The sequence below is a fragment of the Pelophylax lessonae genome (genome assembly GCF_965119305.1).
Source record: "Pelophylax lessonae genome assembly, chromosome: 11".
Lineage (NCBI taxonomy): Eukaryota > Metazoa > Chordata > Amphibia > Anura > Ranidae > Pelophylax > Pelophylax lessonae.
Genome location: NC_138778.1, coordinates 171,263,074 through 171,282,592, shown reverse-complemented (window position 1 = coordinate 171,282,592; position 19,519 = coordinate 171,263,074). Strand labels below are relative to the sequence as shown.

Sequence of the window (19,519 nt, the reverse complement as noted above, 5' to 3'; positions counted from 1 at the left end):
TTGGCACCTTGTGGGGGGGAGGGGGAAGCGGGCATCCTGTTTACCCACTCCCTCTTTCTGCTGTGTTCACCATGGAAAGTTTGGCCATCACCGCTGGTGGCCCATTGAGAAAGCACAGCGCGATTTGCTCATGTGCAGTAGAAAACTGGCTGTGAAGGTGCAAGGCTTCACTGCCCATTTCCCTTAACCAAGATGGGGACGCCAGTACCCGATGAGAGCCAATTCAATAATCGGCTTGGGTGAAGACACAGCAGGATCCCTGGACAGATAAGTGCCCTATTAGTAAAAGTCAGCAGTTACTGTATAGTATATGTAGCTGCTGACTTTAAATTTTTTGGTGGGGGGGCTATAGCTCTGCTTTAAGGTGTTTTAAACAATGAAGAAACACTGCTCGAGGTGAGTACTCCTCAACTAATCCATGTTGAGCACAGAGAGAGGGTGCTTGCTCTGTATGCACAGCATAAGAAAACATAGGAAATTAAAAATGTCTGGATGGTCGCACTCCGATACAACTCCCATTTATTGGAATGAATAAAATCCATACAGCATAGCAGAGGTACAGGAACATGGACAGCTAAGTTCCTGTACACTTTTGCTTCCTTTAAGGTGTTTTACCCTAATGCATTGTATGCATTAAGTAAATAACCTTCTGTGCCTGGTATCCCCCCAGCACCCCCCCTTATATTTACCCAAACTCTTTGCGATCCAGCACTGTGCATAAGAGCAGCGGCTCTCCCGGCTCTGTCCCTGCTCACAGTGTCTATGGATGCAGCCTGCAAGAGTGCCCCCATAGGAAGTAGCTTCCTATGGGGGCACTGGATAAAGAGGAGGAGCCAGGAGGGAACTGAGAAGAGGAGGATCGACGCTGATTTTTCATTTTTTTGTAATAAAGGACTTGTCAAACAGTGCCTGTGTTTTTATTTATTCTTTAAATTTTTTGGGTGAATGAGTAGGGGTAAAATGTACCCCCTACTCATTCACATGGGGGGCAAGATCTAGGGACCCCCTTGTTTAGGAGGGGTTCTAGATTCTGATAAGCCCCCCGCTCGCAGACCCCCACAACCACTGGCCAGGGTTGCGGGGAAGAGGCCCTTGTCCCCATCAACATGGGGACCCAAAGTGCCTGGTATGGATTGGAGGGGACCCACACGCTGTGTTTTTCTCAAGTTATATTGCTGGCGATTCTTTTGTTGATGAGTCATCGGTTGAAGGCCTGCTCCTTAACAACCAGCTATTGTTAAGGATGCCGGCCACCCCCTCCTAAAACCCCTAACCATATCTAAATCGCAGCTGAACCACTGAACAGCTCTTTTGGAAATTCGCACTGAAAACAGATCTGAAAACTGCCCCGCACTGCATGTGTGAACCCGGTCTTAGTGATACTATTGTGTACAAGCAATGTGTCACAAGTTTTTAATCCCTGCACCCTACTACTATGTTTCCTTTGCAGATTACTGGCTGAATCACCCACTGATCTGTTGGAGGACCTGCAGGATTGTTTTTTACTCCTGAGGTTTCATTCCCTTGCTGACTCATGGATGTATCATAAACTATAAAGTTAAGTGAGCTTTTTTACTGAGCTCCAGATAAAATCTTTTATTGCAGCGATAAACACAGACATATAAAGAAGGACATTTTTTTTTTTCCTTAGATAAGGATACTTATTTTTCAAAATGTGACATTTATTAAAACAGAGGGCGATTAGATTGAGAAATTACAGTCACATGGCTGAAACAAAGATCTTTATCCTTGTGGTACATGTGAAACAAGTTACCATTGTAAAGTGATTGTAAAGCTTTATTTTTTTTTTTTCATTAAAATAACAAACATGTTATACTTACGTGCTCTGTGTAATGTTTTGCAGAGTGGCCCGGATCCTCCTCTTCTCAGGTCCCAGGCCGGTGCTCCTAGCTCCTCCCTCCTGTCGGGTGCCCCCACAGCAAAAAGCTTGCTATGGGGGCACCCGAGCCTAGCCGCTGCTCTGTGTGCCTATTTACACACTGAGCCACAGTTTGGCCCTGCCCTCTCCATCTCCTGATTGGTACTCTAGCTGTAATTGACAGTAGCCAAAGCCAATCAGGAGTGCGAGTCCCCGGAGAGGCAAGGCTCTCATGGACATCGCTGGATTGAGAGGGGGCTTGGGTAAGTATAAGGGGGGCTGGGACTACACACAGAATGCATGAAGGTAAAAACCTTGTGTCCTTACAACCACTTTAACCTTTTTTTTGTTTCTGTTACAGGTTTACAAATTGATGTAGCTCTACCAAAATATACGGTACAGTATACCTATATATACACTGCTTTTAAGATACATACAGGGGTGGTGCTAGAATATTTTGCGCCCTAGGCAAGACCATTTACTTGCGCCCCTCCCCCAAGAAAAAAAAATAGAAAATAATTATCTTACTGTCACACAAGACTGCTGCTATTGTATATATATTATATATACAGATGATATATAATTTTGGGAAATTGCCTGGGCTGGGGATCACACAAGATTGCTGCTTATATTACAATTTACTGCTGATATATAATATTGGGGATCGGATCACACAAGACTGTTGCTTTTGTATACATTACATTATAGCAGTAAATATAATATATATACAAAAGCAGCAGGCTTGTGTGATCCCCAACATTATATATCAGCAGTAAATATAATATATAAACAATAGCAGCAGGCTTGTGTGATCCCCAATATTATATATTAGCAGTAAAATTGTAATATAAGCAGCAGTCCTGTGTGATCCCCAGCCCAGGTCATTTCCCAATATTATATATCAGCAAAGATAATATATGCAAAAGCAGCAGTCTTGTGTTATCTGATCCCCAATATTGCTGTGCCCAACAATGCAGCCTGACAGCCTGACCAGTGCCCTGCAATACAACCTGACCAGTGTCCATCCAATGTAACCTGACCAGTGTCCATCCAATGCAGCTTGACCAGTGTCCATCCAATGCAGCTTGACCAGTGTCCATCCAATGCAGCTTGACCAGTGTCCATCCAATGCAGCCTGACCAGTGCCCCATTCTATGCACAGTGACCAGTGCCCCCATCCAATGCAGAGTGACCAGTGCCCCCATCCCATGCAGAGTGACCAGTGCCCCCATCCCATGCAGAGTGACCAGTGCCCCCATCCCATGCAGAGTGACCAGTGCCCCCATCCCATGCAGAGTGACCAGTGCCCCATCCAATGCATAGCGACCAGTGCCCCCATCCAATGCAGAGCGACCAGTGCCCCATACAATGCAGAGCGACCAATGCCCCCACCCAATGCAGAGCGACCAGTGCCCCCATCCAATACAGAGTGACCAGTGCCCCCATCAATGCAGAGTGACCAGTGCACCCATCAATGCAGAGTGACCAGTGCACCCATCAATGCAGAGTGACCAGTGCACCCATCAATGCAGAGTGACCAGTGCCCCATCAATGCAGAGTGACCAGTGTCCCATCAATGCAGAGTGACCGGTGACCAGTGCCCCCATCAATGCAGAGTGACCAGTGCCCCTATCAATGCACAGTGACCCCATCAATGCACAGAGACCAGTGCACCATCAATGCAGAGTGACCAGTGACCAGTGCCTCATCAATGCAGAGTGACCAGTGCCCCCATCAATGCAGAGTGACCAGTGACCAGTGCCCCCCCTTTAATGCAGAGCGACCAGTGCCCCCATCAATGCAGAGTGGCCAATGACCAGTGCCCCATCAATACAGAGTGACCAGTGCCCCCAAACAATGCAGAGTGCCCAGTGCCCCATCAATGCAGAGTGACCAGTGCCCCATCAATGCAGAGTGACCAGTGCCCCATCGATGCAGAGTGACCAGTGCCCCCATCAATGCAGAGTGACCAGTGCCCCATAAATGCAGAGTGACCAGTGACCAGTGCCCCATTAATGCAGAGTGACCAGTGACAAATTAATGCAGAGTGACCAGTGCCCCCATCAATTCAGAGGGACCAGTGCCCCCATCAATGCAGAGTGACCAGTGCCCCATCAATGCAGAGTGACCAGTGCCCCATCAATGCAGAGTGACCAGTGCCCCATCAATGCAGAGTGACCAGTGTCCCCATTAATGCAGAGTGACCAGTGACCAGTGCCCCCATTAATGCAGAGTGATCAGTGACCAGTGCCCCATCAATGCAGAGTGACCAGTGCCCCATCAATGCAGAGTGACCAGTGACCAGTGCCCCATAAATGCAGAGTGACCAGTGACCAGTGCACCCATCAATGCAGCCTGACCAGTGCCCCCATCAATGCAGAATGACCAGTGCCCCATCAATGCAGAGTGACCAGTGACCAGTGCCCCATCAATGCAGAGTGACCAGTGACCAGTGCCCCATAAATGCAGAGTGACCAGTGACCAGTGCACCCATCAATGCAGAGTGACCAGTGCCCCCATCAATGCAGAATGACCAGTGCCCCATCAATGCAGAGTGACCAGTGAACAGTGCCCCATCAATGCAGAGTGACCAGTGCCCCATCAATGCAATGTGACCAGTGCCCCCATTAATGCAGAGTGACCAGTGCACCCATTAATGCAGAGTGATCAGTGACCAGTGCCCCATCAATGCAGAGGGACCAGTGCCCCATGAATGCAGAGTGACCAGTGACCAGTGCCCCCATCAATGCAGAGTGACCAGTGCCCCCATCAATGCAGAGTGACCAGTGCCCCCATTAATGCAGAGTGACCAGTGACCAGTACCCCCATAAATGCAGAGTAACCAGTGACCAGTGCCCCCATTAATGCAGAGTAACCAGTGACCAGTGCCCCATTAATGCAGAGTGACCAGTGCCCCCATTAATGCAGAGTGACCAGTGCCCCCATTAATGCAGAGTGATCAGTGACCAGTGCCCCATGAATGCAGAGTGACCAGTGACCAGTTCCCCCATGAATGCAGAGTGACCAGTGCCCCATGAATGCAGAGTGACCAGTGCCCCCATCAATGCAGAGGGACCAGTGCCCCATGAATGCAGAGTGACCAGTGACCAGTGCCCCATGAATGCAGAGTGACCAGTGCCCCCATCAATGCAGAGTGACCAGTGCCCCCATTAATGCAGAGTGACCAGTGACCAGTACCCCTATTAATGCATAGTAACCAGTGACCAGTGCCCCCATTAATGCAGAGTAACCAGTGACCAGTGCCCTCATTAATGCAGAGTGACCAGTGCCCCCATTAATGCAGAGTGACCAGTGCCCCCATTAATGCAGAGTGACCAGTGATCAGTGCCCCCATTAATGCAGAGTGCTCAGTGACCAGTGCCCCATCAATGCAGAGTGACCAGTGACCAGTGCCCCATGGATGCAGAGTGACCAGTACCCCCATTAATGCAGAGTGACCAGTGACCAGTGCCCCCATTAATGCAGTGACCAGTGCCCCATCAATGCAGAGTGACCAGTGTCCCATCAATGCAGAGTGACCGGTGACCAGTGCCCCCATCAATGCAGAGTGACCAGTGCCCCTATCAATGCACAGTGACCCCATCAATGCACAGAGACCAGTGCACCATCAATGCAGAGTGACCAGTGACCAGTGCCTCATCAATGCAGAGTGACCAGTGCCCCCATCAATGCAGAGTGACCAGTGACCAGTGCCCCCCCTTTAATGCAGTGCGACCAGTGCCCCCATCAATGCAGAGTGACCAATGACCAGTGCCCCATCAATACAGAGTGACCAGTGCCCCCAAACAATGCAGAGTGCCCAGTGCCCCATCAATGCAGAGTGACCAGTGCCCCATCGATGCAGAGTGACCAGTGCCCCATCGATGCAGAGTGACCAGTGCCCCCATCAATGCAGAGTGACCAGTGCCCCATAAATGCAGAGTGACCAGTGACCAGTGCCCCCATCAATGCAGAGTGACCAGTGCCCAATTAATGCAGAGTGACCAGTGCCCCCATCAATTCAGAGGGACCAGTGCCCCCATCAATTCAGAGGGACCAGTGCCCCCATCAATGCAGAGTGACCAGTGCCCCATCAATGCAGAGTGACCAGTGCCCCATCAATGCAGAGTGACCAGTGCCCCATCAATGCAGAGTGACCAGTGTCCCCATTAATGCAGAGTGACCAGTGACCAGTGCCCCCATTAATGCAGAGTGATCAGTGACCAGTGCCCCATCAATGCAGAGTGACCAGTGCCCCATCAATGCAGAGTGACCAGTGACCAGTGCCCCATAAATGCAGAGTGACCAGTGACCAGTGCACCCATCAATGCAGAGTGACCAGTGCCCCCATCAATGCAGAATGACCAGTGCCCCATCAATGCAGAGTGACCAGTGACCAGTGCCCCATCAATGCAGAGTGACCAGTGCCCCATCAATGCAATGTGACCAGTGCCCCCATTAATGCAGAGTGACCAGTGCACCCATTAATGCAGAGTGATCAGTGACCAGTGCCCCATCAATGCAGAGGGACCAGTGCTCCATGAATGCAGAGTGACCAGTGACCAGTGCCCCCATCAATGCAGAGTGACCAGTGCCCCCATTAATGCAGAGTGACCAGTGACCAGTACCCCCATTAATGCAGAGTAACCAGTGACCAGTGCCCCCATTAATGCAGAGTAACCAGTGACCAGTGCCCCATTAATGCAGAGTGACCAGTGCCCCCATTAATGCAGAGTGACCAGTGCCCCCATTAATGCAGAGTGACCAGTGCCCCCATTAATGCAGAGTGATCAGTGACCAGTGCCCCATGAATGCAGAGTGACCAGTGACCAGTGCCCCATGAATGCAGAGTGACCAGTGCCCCATGAATGCAGAGTGACCAGTGCCCCCATCAATGCAGAGGGACCAGTGCCCCATGAATGCAGAGTGACCAGTGACCAGTGCCCCATGAATGCAGAGTGACCAGTGCCCCCATCAATGCAGAGTGACCAGTGCCCCCATTAATGCAGAGTGACCAGTGACCAGTACCCCTATTAATGCATAGTAACCAGTGACCAGTGCCCCCATTAATGCAGAGTAACCAGTGACCAGTGCCCCCATTAATGCAGAGTGACCAGTGCCCCCATTAATGCAGAGTGACCAGTGCCCCCATTAATGCAGAGTGACCAGTGCCCCCATTAATGCAGAGTGACCAGTGATCAGTGCCCCCATTAATGCAGAGTGCTCAGTGACCAGTGCCCCATCAATGCAGAGTGACCAGTGACCAGTGCCCCATGGATGCAGAGTGACCAGTACCCCCATTAATGCAGAGTGACCAGTGACCAGTGCCCCCATTAATGCAGTGACCAGTGCCCCCATTAATGCAGAGTGACCAGTGACCAGTGCCCTCATTAATGCAGAGTGACCAGTGACCAGTGCCCCCATTAATGCAGAGTGACCAGTGCCCCCATTAATGCAGAGTGACCAGTGCCCCTATCAATGCAGAGTGACCAGTAACCAGTGCCCCCATTAATGCACCAGTAACCAGTGCATACGGATTGGACCGCCATCTGATTACACAGAGCAGAGTTCTTCTGCTTACCCGGAGCGGCCGTTGTCATGTAAAGTCCCGCCTCCTGGACTGGCTTCAATGATAGACGTCACCAGTGTGCTGTCTATCATAAGTTGGCGGTGGTCCAGGAGGCGGGACTTCACATTACAGCGGCCGCTCGGAGTAAGCAGAAGAACCCTGCTCTGTTTAATCAGGCGGTGCTCGCCTTCGCCCCCCTTCCCTTCCAGAGGCAGCCCAATAGGCTCAGCTGAATCTTTGGCAGGACCGGCCCTGGGCGCGACCCCCCCCTGCCCCAGCTCACGGTGCACCCGCTCAGGATTGGCCCTGCAAAGACAGGGACAGATTCAGGCCGGGGACAGTGTCCTCAGTCAGGGGACTGTCACCGGTCATCCTACCCTAGGCAACAGTGCGCCCCTAGGCGGCAGTGCGCCCTAGGCGTCTGCCTAGTTTGCGTAGCGGGAGCGCCGGCCCTGGATACATATAATTTTAGTTGCTCCAAATAGTTCACTTTAACCACTTCAGTCCCAAAAATAGAGCTTTCTTTTGGTGGTATTTTATCATCTCTGCGGTTTTTATTTTTTGCACTAGAAAAAAAGAGCGACAATTTGAAAAAAAAAAAACAGTATTTTTTACTTTCTGCTATAAAACATATCAAGTAAAAAAAATTAAAAAAATAAATTTTTTTCATCAATTTAGGCCAATATGTATTCAGCTACATATTTTTGGTAAAAAAGAATCCCAGTAAACGTATATTGATTGGTTTGCGCAAAAGTTATTGTGTCTACTAATAACAATAAATTATTGTTACTAATTGTTACTAATAACAATAAATTATTGTTACTAATTGTCTACTAATAACAATAAATTATTGTTACTAATAGTGTTGAGCGAACACGGACTGTATTATTCGTGTTCGTACCGAATAATTGGATTTTTTTTACCCGAACACGGACACGGACACTTTACTGTATGTTCGGGTAAAAATCCGTGTTCGGTCGTTTTATTTCCGGGTTTTGCATGCTTTGGCGCTCTTTTCATGGCGGGCTTTCAACAGCCAATCAACAATCGTTTAACTGGTGTGCCTTAAGCCATCCCAGCCATGCCTGCAAATGTCTTAGTAGCTGTGATTGGCCGTCTGAAGCATGTGACCAAGTCTTTATAAGTTCGAGGCAGCCGCCGCAGCAGCGTCATTCTGCTGCTTAGCTAAGGGACAGAGCACACATCAATGTGCTGGCTGCTGATTAGGGAAAGATAGGCAGGAAAAAACCATTTGTGTCCGGATAGAATTGAGGGACAGGTCGGAGTGTTTAGGCAGGGCGAGTTGTAGGCATTTTAGGGATAGAGTCTGCTGAATTATAGGGTCAGTGTCTTCTACAAACTACAATCGATATTGCTGTGTGGGGGGTGGGGTGAATCTGCACTCAATCCTGATCTACGATCTCTTCTCAATCCTGTTAGGGACAGAGTCTGCTGAATTTTAGGGAAACTGTGTTCTACAAACTACAATCGATATTGCTGTGTGGTGTGGGATTGGAGATAGGCAGGTGTCAGTGATCCACATCCATTTTTCTGTGTGTGAGCTGCAGTGAACACAATCTTTTTGGGCTGCAGTGAACACAATCTTTTTGGGCTGCAGTGAACACAATCTTTTTGGGCTGCAGTGAACACAATCTTTTTGGGGTGCAGTGAACAAAATCTTTTTGGGGTGCAGTGAACACAATCCTTTTTGGTGTGCAGTGAACACAATCTTTGTGGGGTGCAGTGAACAAAATCCTTTGTGGGGTGCAGTGAACACAATCTTTTTGGGGTGCAGTGAACAAAATCCTTTTTGGGGTGCAGTGAACAACATCCTTTTTGGGGTGCAGTGAACACAATCTTTTTGGGGTGCAGTGAACAAAATCCTTTGTGGGGTGCAGTGAACACAATCTTTTTGGGGTGCAGTGAACACAATCTTTTTGGGGTGGAGTGAACAACATCCTTTTTGGGGTGCAGTGAACAAAATCCTTTTTGGGGTGCAGTGAACAAAATCATTTTTGGGGTGCAGTGAACACAATCTTTTTGGGGTGCAGTGAACACAATCTTTGTGGGGTGCAGTGAACACAATCTTTTTGGGGTGGAGTGAACAACATCCTTTTTGGGGTGCAGTGAACAACATCCTTTTTGGGGTGCAGTGAACACAATCTTTTTGGGGTGCAGTGAACACAATCTTTGTGGGGTACAGTGAACAGAATCTTTGTGGGGTGCAGTGAACACAATCTTTGGGGGGTACAGTGAACACAATCTTTTTGGGGTGCAGTGAACACAATCTTTGTGGGGTGCAGTGAACACAATCTTTTTGGGGTGGAGTGAACAAAATCATTTTTGGGGTGCAGTGAACAACATCCTTTTTGGGGTGCAGTGATCAAAATCCTTTTTGGGGTGCAGTGAACACAATCTTTTTGGGGTGCAGTGAACAAAATCCTTTGTGGGGTGCAGTGAACAGAATCTTTGTGGGGTGCAGTGAACACAATCTTTGGGGGGGTACAGTGAACACAATCTTTTTGGGGTGCAGTGAACACAATCTTTGTGGGGTACAGTGAACAGAATCTTTGTGGGGTGCAGTGAACACAATCTTTGGGGGGTACAGTGAACACAATCTTTTTGGGGTGCAGTGAACACAATCTTTGGGGGGTACAGTGAACACAATCTTTTTGGGGTGCAGTGAACACAATCTTTGTGGGGTGCAGTGAACACAATCTTTGGGGGGGTACAGTGAACACAATCTTTTTGGGGTGCAGTGAACAACATCCTTTTAGGGTGCAGTGAACACAATCTTTGTGGGGTGCAGTGAACAACATCCTTTTAGGGTGCAGTGAACACAATCTTTGTGGGGTACAGTGAACAGAATCTTTGTGGGGTGCAGTGAACACAATCTTTGGGGGGTACAGTGAACACAATCTTTGTGAGGTGCAGTGAACACAATCTTTGTGGGGTGCAGTGAACACAATCATTGTGGGGTGCAGTGAACTCAATCTTTGTGGGGTACAGTGAACACAATCTCATACTTCTGAAGATTTGAGGGTGCTGCCTGTTCCATACTCCCCCTACTCCTCATCTAGCCTTTTAGGGGTACAAACAATAGTAATTGGGGCCTAGTGTGGTTGTGTACGTGTGATATACATACACTTTTTTTGGATCATATTTTCTATTCCGCTATTTAATCAAAAACCTTTGGGGATCAGTTAAATTGGGGGATAGTCTGTGTTGGTACGTGTGAGAGAGATCCACCTTTCCAAGTTGTTGGGGTTCATCTCATACTTCTGAAGGTTTGAGGGTGCTGCCTGTTCCATACTCCCCCTACTCCTAGCCTTTTAGGGGTACAAACAATAGTAATTGGGGCCTAGTGTGGTTGTGTACGTGTGATATACATACACTTTTTTTGGATCATATTTTCTATTCCGCTATTTAATCAAAAACCTTTGGGGATCAGTTAAATTGGGGGATAGTCTGTGTTGGTACGTGTGAGAGAGATCCACCTTTCCAAGTTGTTGGGGTTCATCTCATACTTCTGAAGGTTTGAGGGTGCTGCCTGTTCCATACCCCCCCTACTCCTCATCTAGCCTTTTAGGGGTACAAACAATAGTAATTGGGGCCTAGTGTGGTTGTGTACGTGTGATATACATACACTTTTTTTGGATCATATTTTCTATTCCGCTATTTAATCAAAAACCTTTGGGGATCAGTTAAATTGGGGGATAGTCTGTGTTGGTACGTGTGAGAGAGATCCACCTTTCCAAGTTGTTGGGGTTCATCTCATACTTCTGAAGGTTTGAGGGTGCTGCCTGTTCCATACTCCCCCTACTCCTCATCTAGCCTTTTAGGGGTACAAACAATAGTAATTGGGGCCCAGTGTGGTTGTGTACGTGTGATATACATACACTTTTTTTGGATCATATTTTCTATTCCGCTATTTAATCAAAAACCTTTGGGGATCAGTTAAATTGGGGGATAGTCTGTGTTGGTACGTGTGAGAGAGATCCACCTTTCCAAGTTGTTGGGGTTCATCTCATACTTCTGAAGGTTTGAGGGTGCTGCCTGTTCCATACTCCCCCTACTCCTCATCTAGCCTTGTAGGGGTACAAACAATAGTAATTGGGGCCCAGTGTGGTTGTGTACGTGTGATATACATACACTTTTTTTGGATCATATTTTCTATTCCGCTATTTAATCAAAAACCTTTGGGGATCAGTTAAATTGGGGGATAGTCTGTGTTGGTACGTGTGAGAGAGATCCACCTTTCCAAGTTGTTGGGGTTCATCTCATACTTCTGAAGGTTTGAGGGTGCTGCCTGTTCCATACCCCCCCTACTCCTCATCTAGCCTTTTAGGGGTACAAACAATAGTAATTGGGGCCTAGTGTGGTTGTGTACGTGTGATATACATACACTTTTTTTGGATCATATTTTCTATTCCGCTATTTAATCAAAAACCTTTGGGGATCAGTTAAATTGGGGGATAGTCTGTGTTGGTACGTGTGAGAGAGATCCACCTTTCCAAGTTGTTGGGGTTCATCTCATACTTCTGAAGGTTTGAGGGTGCTGCCTGTTCCATACCCCCCCTACTCCTCATCTAGCCTTTTAGGGGTACAAACAATAGTAATTGGGGCCTAGTGTGGTTGTGTACGTGTGATATACATACACTTTTTTTGGATCATATTTTCTATTCCGCTATTTAATCAAAAACCTTTGGGGATCAGTTAAATTGGGGGATAGTCTGTGTTGGTACGTGTGAGAGAGATCCACCTTTCCAAGTTTTTGGGGTTCATCTCATACTTCTGAAGATTTGAGGGTGCTGCCTGTTCCATACCCCCCCTACTCCTCATCTAGCCTTTTAGGGGTACAAACAATAGTAATTGGGGCCTAGTGTGGTTGTGTACGTGTGATATACATACACTTTTTTTGGATCATATTTTCTATTCCGCTATTTAATCAAAAACCTTTGGGGATCAGTTAAATTGGGGGATAGTCTGTGTTGGTACGTGTGAGAGAGATCCACCTTTCCAAGTTGTTGGGGTTCATCTCATACTTCTGAAGGTTTGAGGGTGCTGCCTGTTCCATACCCCCCCTACTCCTCATCTAGCCTTTTAGGGGTACAAACAATAGTAATTGGGGCCTAGTGTGGTTGTGTACGTGTGATATACATACACTTTTTTTGGATCATATTTTCTATTCCGCTATTTAATCAAAAACCTTTGGGGATCAGTTAAATTGGGGGATAGTCTGTGTTGGTACGTGTGAGAGAGATCCACCTTTCCAAGTTGTTGGGGTTCATCTCATACTTCTGAAGGTTTGAGGGTGCTGCCTGTTCCATACTCCCCCTACTCCTCATCTAGCCTTTTAGGGGTACAAACAATAGTAATTGGGGCCTAGTGTGGTTGTGTACGTGTGATATACATACACTTTTTTTGGATCATATTTTCTATTCCGCTATTTAATCAAAAACCTTTGGGGATCAGTTAAATTGGGGGATAGTCTGTGTTGGTACGTGTGAGAGAGATCCACCTTTCCAAGTTGTTGGGGTTCATCTCATACTTCTGAAGGTTTGAGGGTGCTGCCTGTTCCATACTCCCCCTACTCCTAGCCTTTTAGGGGTACAAACAATAGTAATTGGGGCCCAGTGTGGTTGTGTACGTGTGATATACATACACTTTTTTTGGATCATATTTTCTATTCCGCTATTTAATCAAAAACCTTTGGGGATCAGTTAAATTGGGGGATAGTCTGTGTTGGTACGTGTGAGAGAGATCCACCTTTCCAAGTTGTTGGGGTTCATCTCATACTTCTGAAGGTTTGAGGGTGCTGCCTGTTCCATACCCCCCCTACTCCTCATCTAGCCTTTTAGGGGTACAAACAATAGTAATTGGGGCCTAGTGTGGTTGTGTACGTGTGATATACATACACTTTTTTTGGATCATATTTTCTATTCCGCTATTTAATCAAAAACCTTTGGGGATCAGTTAAATTGGGGGATAGTCTGTGTTGGTACGTGTGAGAGAGATCCACCTTTCCAAGTTGTTGGGGTTCATCTCATACTTCTGAAGGTTTGAGGGTGCTGCCTGTTCCATACTCCCCCTACTCCTCATCTAGCCTTTTAGGGGTACAAACAATAGTAATTGGGGCCCAGTGTGGTTGTGTACGTGTGATATACATACACTTTTTTTGGATCATATTTTCTATTCCGCTATTTAATCAAAAACCTTTGGGGATCAGTTAAATTGGGGGATAGTCTGTGTTGGTACGTGTGAGAGAGATCCACCTTTCCAAGTTGTTGGGGTTCATCTCATACTTCTGAAGGTTTGAGGGTGCTGCCTGTTCCATACTCCCCCTACTCCTAGCCTTTTAGGGGTACAAACAATAGTAATTGGGGCCTAGTGGGGTTGTGTACGTGTGATATACATACACTTTTTTTGGATCATATTTTCTATTCCGCTATTTAATCAAAAACCTTTGGGGATCAGTTAAATTGGGGGATAGTCTGTGTTGGTACGTGTGAGAGAGATCCACCTTTCCAAGTTGTTGGGGTTCATCTCATACTTCTGAAGGTTTGAGGGTGCTGCCTGTTCCATACCCCCCCTACTCCTCATCTAGCCTTTTAGGGGTACAAACAATAGTAATTGGGGCCTAGTGTGGTTGTGTACGTGTGATATACATACACTTTTTTTGGATCATATTTTCTATTCCGCTATTTAATCAAAAACCTTTGGGGATCAGTTAAATTGGGGGATAGTCTGTGTTGGTACGTGTGAGAGAGATCCACCTTTCCAAGTTGTTGGGGTTCATCTCATACTTCTGAAGGTTTGAGGGTGCTGCCTGTTCCATACTCCCCCTACTCCTCATCTAGCCTTTTAGGGGTACAAACAATAGTAATTGGGGCCTAGTGTGGTTGTGTACGTGTGATATACATACACTTTTTTTGGATCATATTTTCTATTCCGCTATTTAATCAAAAACCTTTGGGGATCAGTTAAATTGGGGGATAGTCTGTGTTGGTACGTGTGAGAGAGATCCACCTTTCCAAGTTGTTGGGGTTCATCTCATACTTCTGAAGGTTTGAGGGTGCTGCCTGTTCCATACTCCCCCTACTCCTCATCTAGCCTTTTAGGGGTACAAACAATAGTAATTGGGGCCTAGTGTGGTTGTGTACGTGTGATATACATACACTTTTTTTGGATCATATTTTCTATTCCGCTATTTAATCAAAAACCTTTGGGGATCAGTTAAATTGGGGGATAGTCTGTGTTGGTACGTGTGAGAGAGATCCACCTTTCCAAGTTGTTGGGGTTCATCTCATACTTCTGAAGGTTTGAGGGTGCTGCCTGTTCCATACCCCCCCTACTCCTCATCTAGCCTTTTAGGGGTACAAACAATAGTAATTGGGGCCTAGTGTGGTTGTGTACGTGTGATATACATACACTTTTTTTGGATCATATTTTCTATTCCGCTATTTAATCAAAAACCTTTGGGGATCAGTTAAATTGGGGGATAGTCTGTGTTGGTACGTGTGAGAGAGATCCACCTTTCCAAGTTTTTGGGGTTCATCTCATACTTCTGAAGGTTTGAGGGTGCTGCCTGTTCCATACTCCCCCTACTCCTCATCTAGCCTTTTAGGGGTACAAACAATAGTAATTGGGGCCTAGTGTGGTTGTGTACGTGTGATATACATACACTTTTTTTGGATCATATTTTCTATTCCGCTATTTAATCAAAAACCTTTGGGGATCAGTTAAATTGGGGGATAGTCTGTGTTGGTACGTGTGAGAGAGATCCACCTTTCCAAGTTGTTGGGGTTCATCTCATACTTCTGAAGGTTTGAGGGTGCTGCCTGTTCCATACCCCCCCTACTCCTCATCTAGCCTTTTAGGGGTACAAACAATAGTAATTGGGGCCTAGTGTGGTTGTGTACGTGTGATATACATACACTTTTTTTGGATCATATTTTCTATTCCGCTATTTAATCAAAAACCTTTGGGGATCAGTTAAATTGGGGGATAGTCTGTGTTGGTACGTGTGAGAGAGATCCACCTTTCCAAGTTTTTGGGGTTCATCTCATACTTCTGAAGATTTGAGGGTGCTGCCTGTTCCATACTCCTCCTCCTACTGCTCAACCATCCTTTTAGGGGTACAAACAATAGTAGTTGGGGCCTAGTGTGGTGGTGTACGTGCGAGATACATACACTTTCTTTTTGATCATATTTTCTATTCCGCTATTCAATTAAAACCTTTGGGGATCAATTCAATTGCGAGATAGTCTGTGTCGGTACGTGTGAGATCCACCTTTCCAAGTTGTTGGGGTTCATCTCATACTTCTGAAGATTTGAGGGTGCTGCCTGTTCCATACTCCTGCTCCTACTGCTCAACCATCCTTTTAGGGGTACAAACAATAGTAATTGGGGCCTAGTGTGGTTGTGTACGTGCGAGATACATACACTTTTTTTGATCATATTTCCTATTCCGCTATTCAATAAAAACCTTTGAGGATCTATTGAATTGCGGGATAGTCTGTGTCGGTACGTGTGAGATCCACCTTTCCAAGTTTTTGGGGTTCATCTCATACTTCTGAAGATTTGAGGGTGCTGCCTGTTCCATACTCCTCCTCCTACTCCTCATCCATCCTTTTAGGGGTACAAACAATAGTAATTGGGGCCTAGTGTGGTTGTGTACGTGCGAGATACATACACTTTTTTTGATCATATTTCCTATTCCGCTATTCAATAAAAACCTTTGAGGATCAATTGAATTGCGGGATAGTCTGTGTCAGTACGTGTGAGATCCACCTTTCCAAGTTTTTGGGGTTCATCTCATACTTCTGAAGATTTGAGGGTGCTGTCTGTTCCATACTCCTCCTACTCCTCATCCATCCTTTTAGGGGTAGAAACAATAGTAATTGGGGCCTAGTGTGGTTTTGTACGTGCGAGATACATACACTTTTTTGGATCATATTTCCTATTCCGCTATTCAATAAAAACCTTTCTAGGGCAAGATCTTAAATTACAGAAATATGAGGAGACCGTCAAATAAGGGCCGTGGCCTGGGTCGTGGTGCTGCTGGTAGAGCTCCTGTTGCAAGGAGAGGACGTGGTCGATCTGTGCCAGCTACACGCACAAGTGAAACACCTTCCTCAAGTGTGAGTAGGCGACAGAACCTGCATCAGTATTTGGTAGGGCATCAAACGCCCCTAGAAGTGATGAGGCCAGAACAAGTTGAGGCGATAGTAGATTGGTTTGCTGCTGACAGTGCCTCCAGTTCCTTCACATTGTCTCCCACCCAGTCTACTGCAGAAAGGTCAGAGTTGGCACCTGCAGCCAATGTCCAACCGTCTTTCACCTCACCCCCTTGCAAATCAGGCCAGCAGTCTGAGCCCCAAGCCATACAGCAGTCTCTTATTCTTTTTGAGGACTCTGTCAGCAGGGTTTCCCAGGGCCATCCACCTAGCCCTGCCCCAGAAGTGGAAGAGATTGAGTGCAGCGATGCCCAACCACTTATTTCTCAAGATGAGTACATGCAAGGATCATCGCAGCACGTCTCCGATGATGACGAAACGCAGGTGCCAACTGCTGCGGCGTTCAGCATTGTGGAGACCGACAAGGAGGGCAGGGGTGAAGACTGGGTGGAAGATGATGTGGAGGACGATGAGGTCCTCGACCCCACATGGAATGAACGTCATGCAGGTGACCTGAGTAGTTTGGAGGAAGAGGCGGTGGTCGCACAGAGCCACCAGCACAGCAGAAGAGGGAGCAGGGTGCAGAAGCGGAGCGGCCGTGCCCTAGACACTACGCCCGCTACTGCCCAACGCAGCAAGGGAACGAGCGCACCAAAGTCAGCTCAAAGGAGTTCTCTAGCGTGGAAGTTCTTTAGAAAATGTGCTGATGACAGGACACGAGTGGTTTGCACCCTGTGCAATCAGAGCTTGAAGCGAGGCATAAACCTTCTCAACCTGAGCACAACCTGCATGATCAGGCATCTAAGTGCAAAGCACGAGCTGCAGTGGAGTACACACCTTCAAAACCAAGAAACGTCTCTGGCTCATCCTGCTTCCTCTTCTGCTGCAGTCTCGGCCGCTCCAGCCACATCTGTAGTGATACCGGCACCTGCCACCCCGCAAACAGACGATCTGTCAGCAACACCACCACCTGGGTCACCAACAACCATCTCCACAATGTCCCGTGGAAGCGTTCAGCTTTCCATCTCCCAAACACTTGAGAGTAAGAGGAAGTACCCCCCTACCCACCCGCGATCCCTGGCCCTGAATGCCAGCATTTCAAAATTATTGGCCTTTGAAATGCTGTCATTCCGTCTGGTGGAGACGCACAGTTTTAAAAACCTTATGTCGGTGGCTGTCCCACAGTACGTCGTGCCCAGCCGCCACTACTTTTCCAGGCAAGCCATCCCTTCCCTGCACAACCAAGTGGGGGAAAATATCAGGTGTGCACTGCGCAACGCCATCTGTGCCAAGGTCCACCTAACTACGGATACGTGGACCAGTAAGCACGGTCAGGGGCGTTATATCTCCCTAACGGCACACTGGGTAAATGCAGTGGCGGATGGGCCTGAGGCGGATAGCAATTTGGCGCATGTCCTTCCACCACCGAGGATTGCAGGGTGCTTCAGTTTGCCTCCTGTTCCTAACTCCTCCTACTCCGCTTCCTCATCCTCTACCGCCTCCTCATCCGGACAGCGTAACACCTTCACCACCAACTTCAGCACGGCCAGGGGTAAACGACAGCAGGCAGTTTTACAACTTGCCTGTTTGGGGGACAAACCACACACCGCGCAGGAGTTGTGGAGGAGCATGGAACAGCAGACAAATGAGTGGTTGCTGCCAGCGAGCCTCAAGCCCGGCCTGGTGGTGTGCGATAACGGGCGAAATCTCATAGCAGCTCTGGGCCTAGCCGGTTTGACGCACATCCCTTGCCTGGCACATGTGCTGAATTTGGTGGTGCAGAGGTTCCTTAAAAACTACCCCGATATGTCAGAGCTGCTGCAGAAAGTGCGGGCCGTTTGTGCGCACTTTCGGCGTTCTCACCCTGCTGCTGCTCGCCTGGCAGCGCTGCAGCGTAACTTCGGCCTTCCCGCTCACCGCCTCATATGTGACGTGCCCACAAGGTGGAACTCCACCTTGCACATGCTGGAAAGACTGTGCGAGCAGCAGCAGGCCATAGTGGAGTTTCAGCTGCAGCACGCACGCGTGAGTCGCTCTGCGGAACAGCACCACTTCACCACCAATAACTGGGCCTCCATGCGAGACCTGTGTGCCTTGTTGCGCTGTTTTGAGTACTCCACCAACATGGCCAGTGGCAATGACGCCGTTCTCAGCTTAACTATCCCACTTCTATGCCTCCTTGAAAAAACAATTCGGGCGATGATGGAAGAGGATGTGGCACAGGATGAGGAGGAGGAGGAGGATGAAGAGGTAACATTTCCAAGGCTTTCAGGGCAGTCATTCGCAAGGGGCTCCGAGGGTGGGTTCCTGCACACGCAAACGCCAGGGACGCAATTGTCCAGCAGGGGCACAGTTCTGGAGGATGAGGAGGATGAGGAGGAGGAGGAGCTGGAGGAGGAGATGGAACCATGTTCACAGCAGGGTGGCACCCAGGCCAGCTCATGGCCATCACTGGTGCGTGGCTGGGGGGATACAGAGGACACGGACGATACACCTCCCACAGAGGACAGCCTTTCGTTGCCTCTGGGCAGCCTGGCACACATGAGCGATTACATGCTGCAGTGTCTCCACAACGACCGCCGAGTTGCCCACATTCTAACTTGTGCTGATTACTGGGTGGCCACGCTGCTGGATCCCCGTTACAAGGACAACGTACCGTCCTTAATTCACTCACTGGAGCGCGATCGCAAGATGCGCGAGTACAAGCGCACGCTGGTAGACGCCATGCTGCTGGCATTCCCATCTGACAGCGGGGCCACAGTGGAAGCACAAGGCAGAGGAGGAGGAGGTCGCCAACGCAACCAGGGCACCGCCAGCACCTCAGAAGGCAGGGTTAGCATGGCCGAAATGTGGAAAAGCTTTGTCAGCACGCCACAACAAACAGCAGCACCA

The 19,519-nt window shown here is 48.1% G+C and overlaps 1 protein-coding gene across 1 annotated transcript in view; it reads left to right on the top strand.

The window, feature by feature from the left end:
• The window catches only part of LOC309566677 (beta-1,4 N-acetylgalactosaminyltransferase 2-like), a gene marked incomplete at both ends in the record, with an annotated part of 345,172 nt that overhangs the window by 146,382 nt on the left and 179,271 nt on the right, over positions 1-19,519 (top strand). Inside the window, one exon of the mRNA XM_082271932.1 lies at positions 2,241-2,275. Coding sequence (XP_082128058.1) covers positions 2,241-2,275 — 35 coding nt within the window. The remainder of the gene's footprint in view (positions 1-2,240; positions 2,276-19,519) is intronic.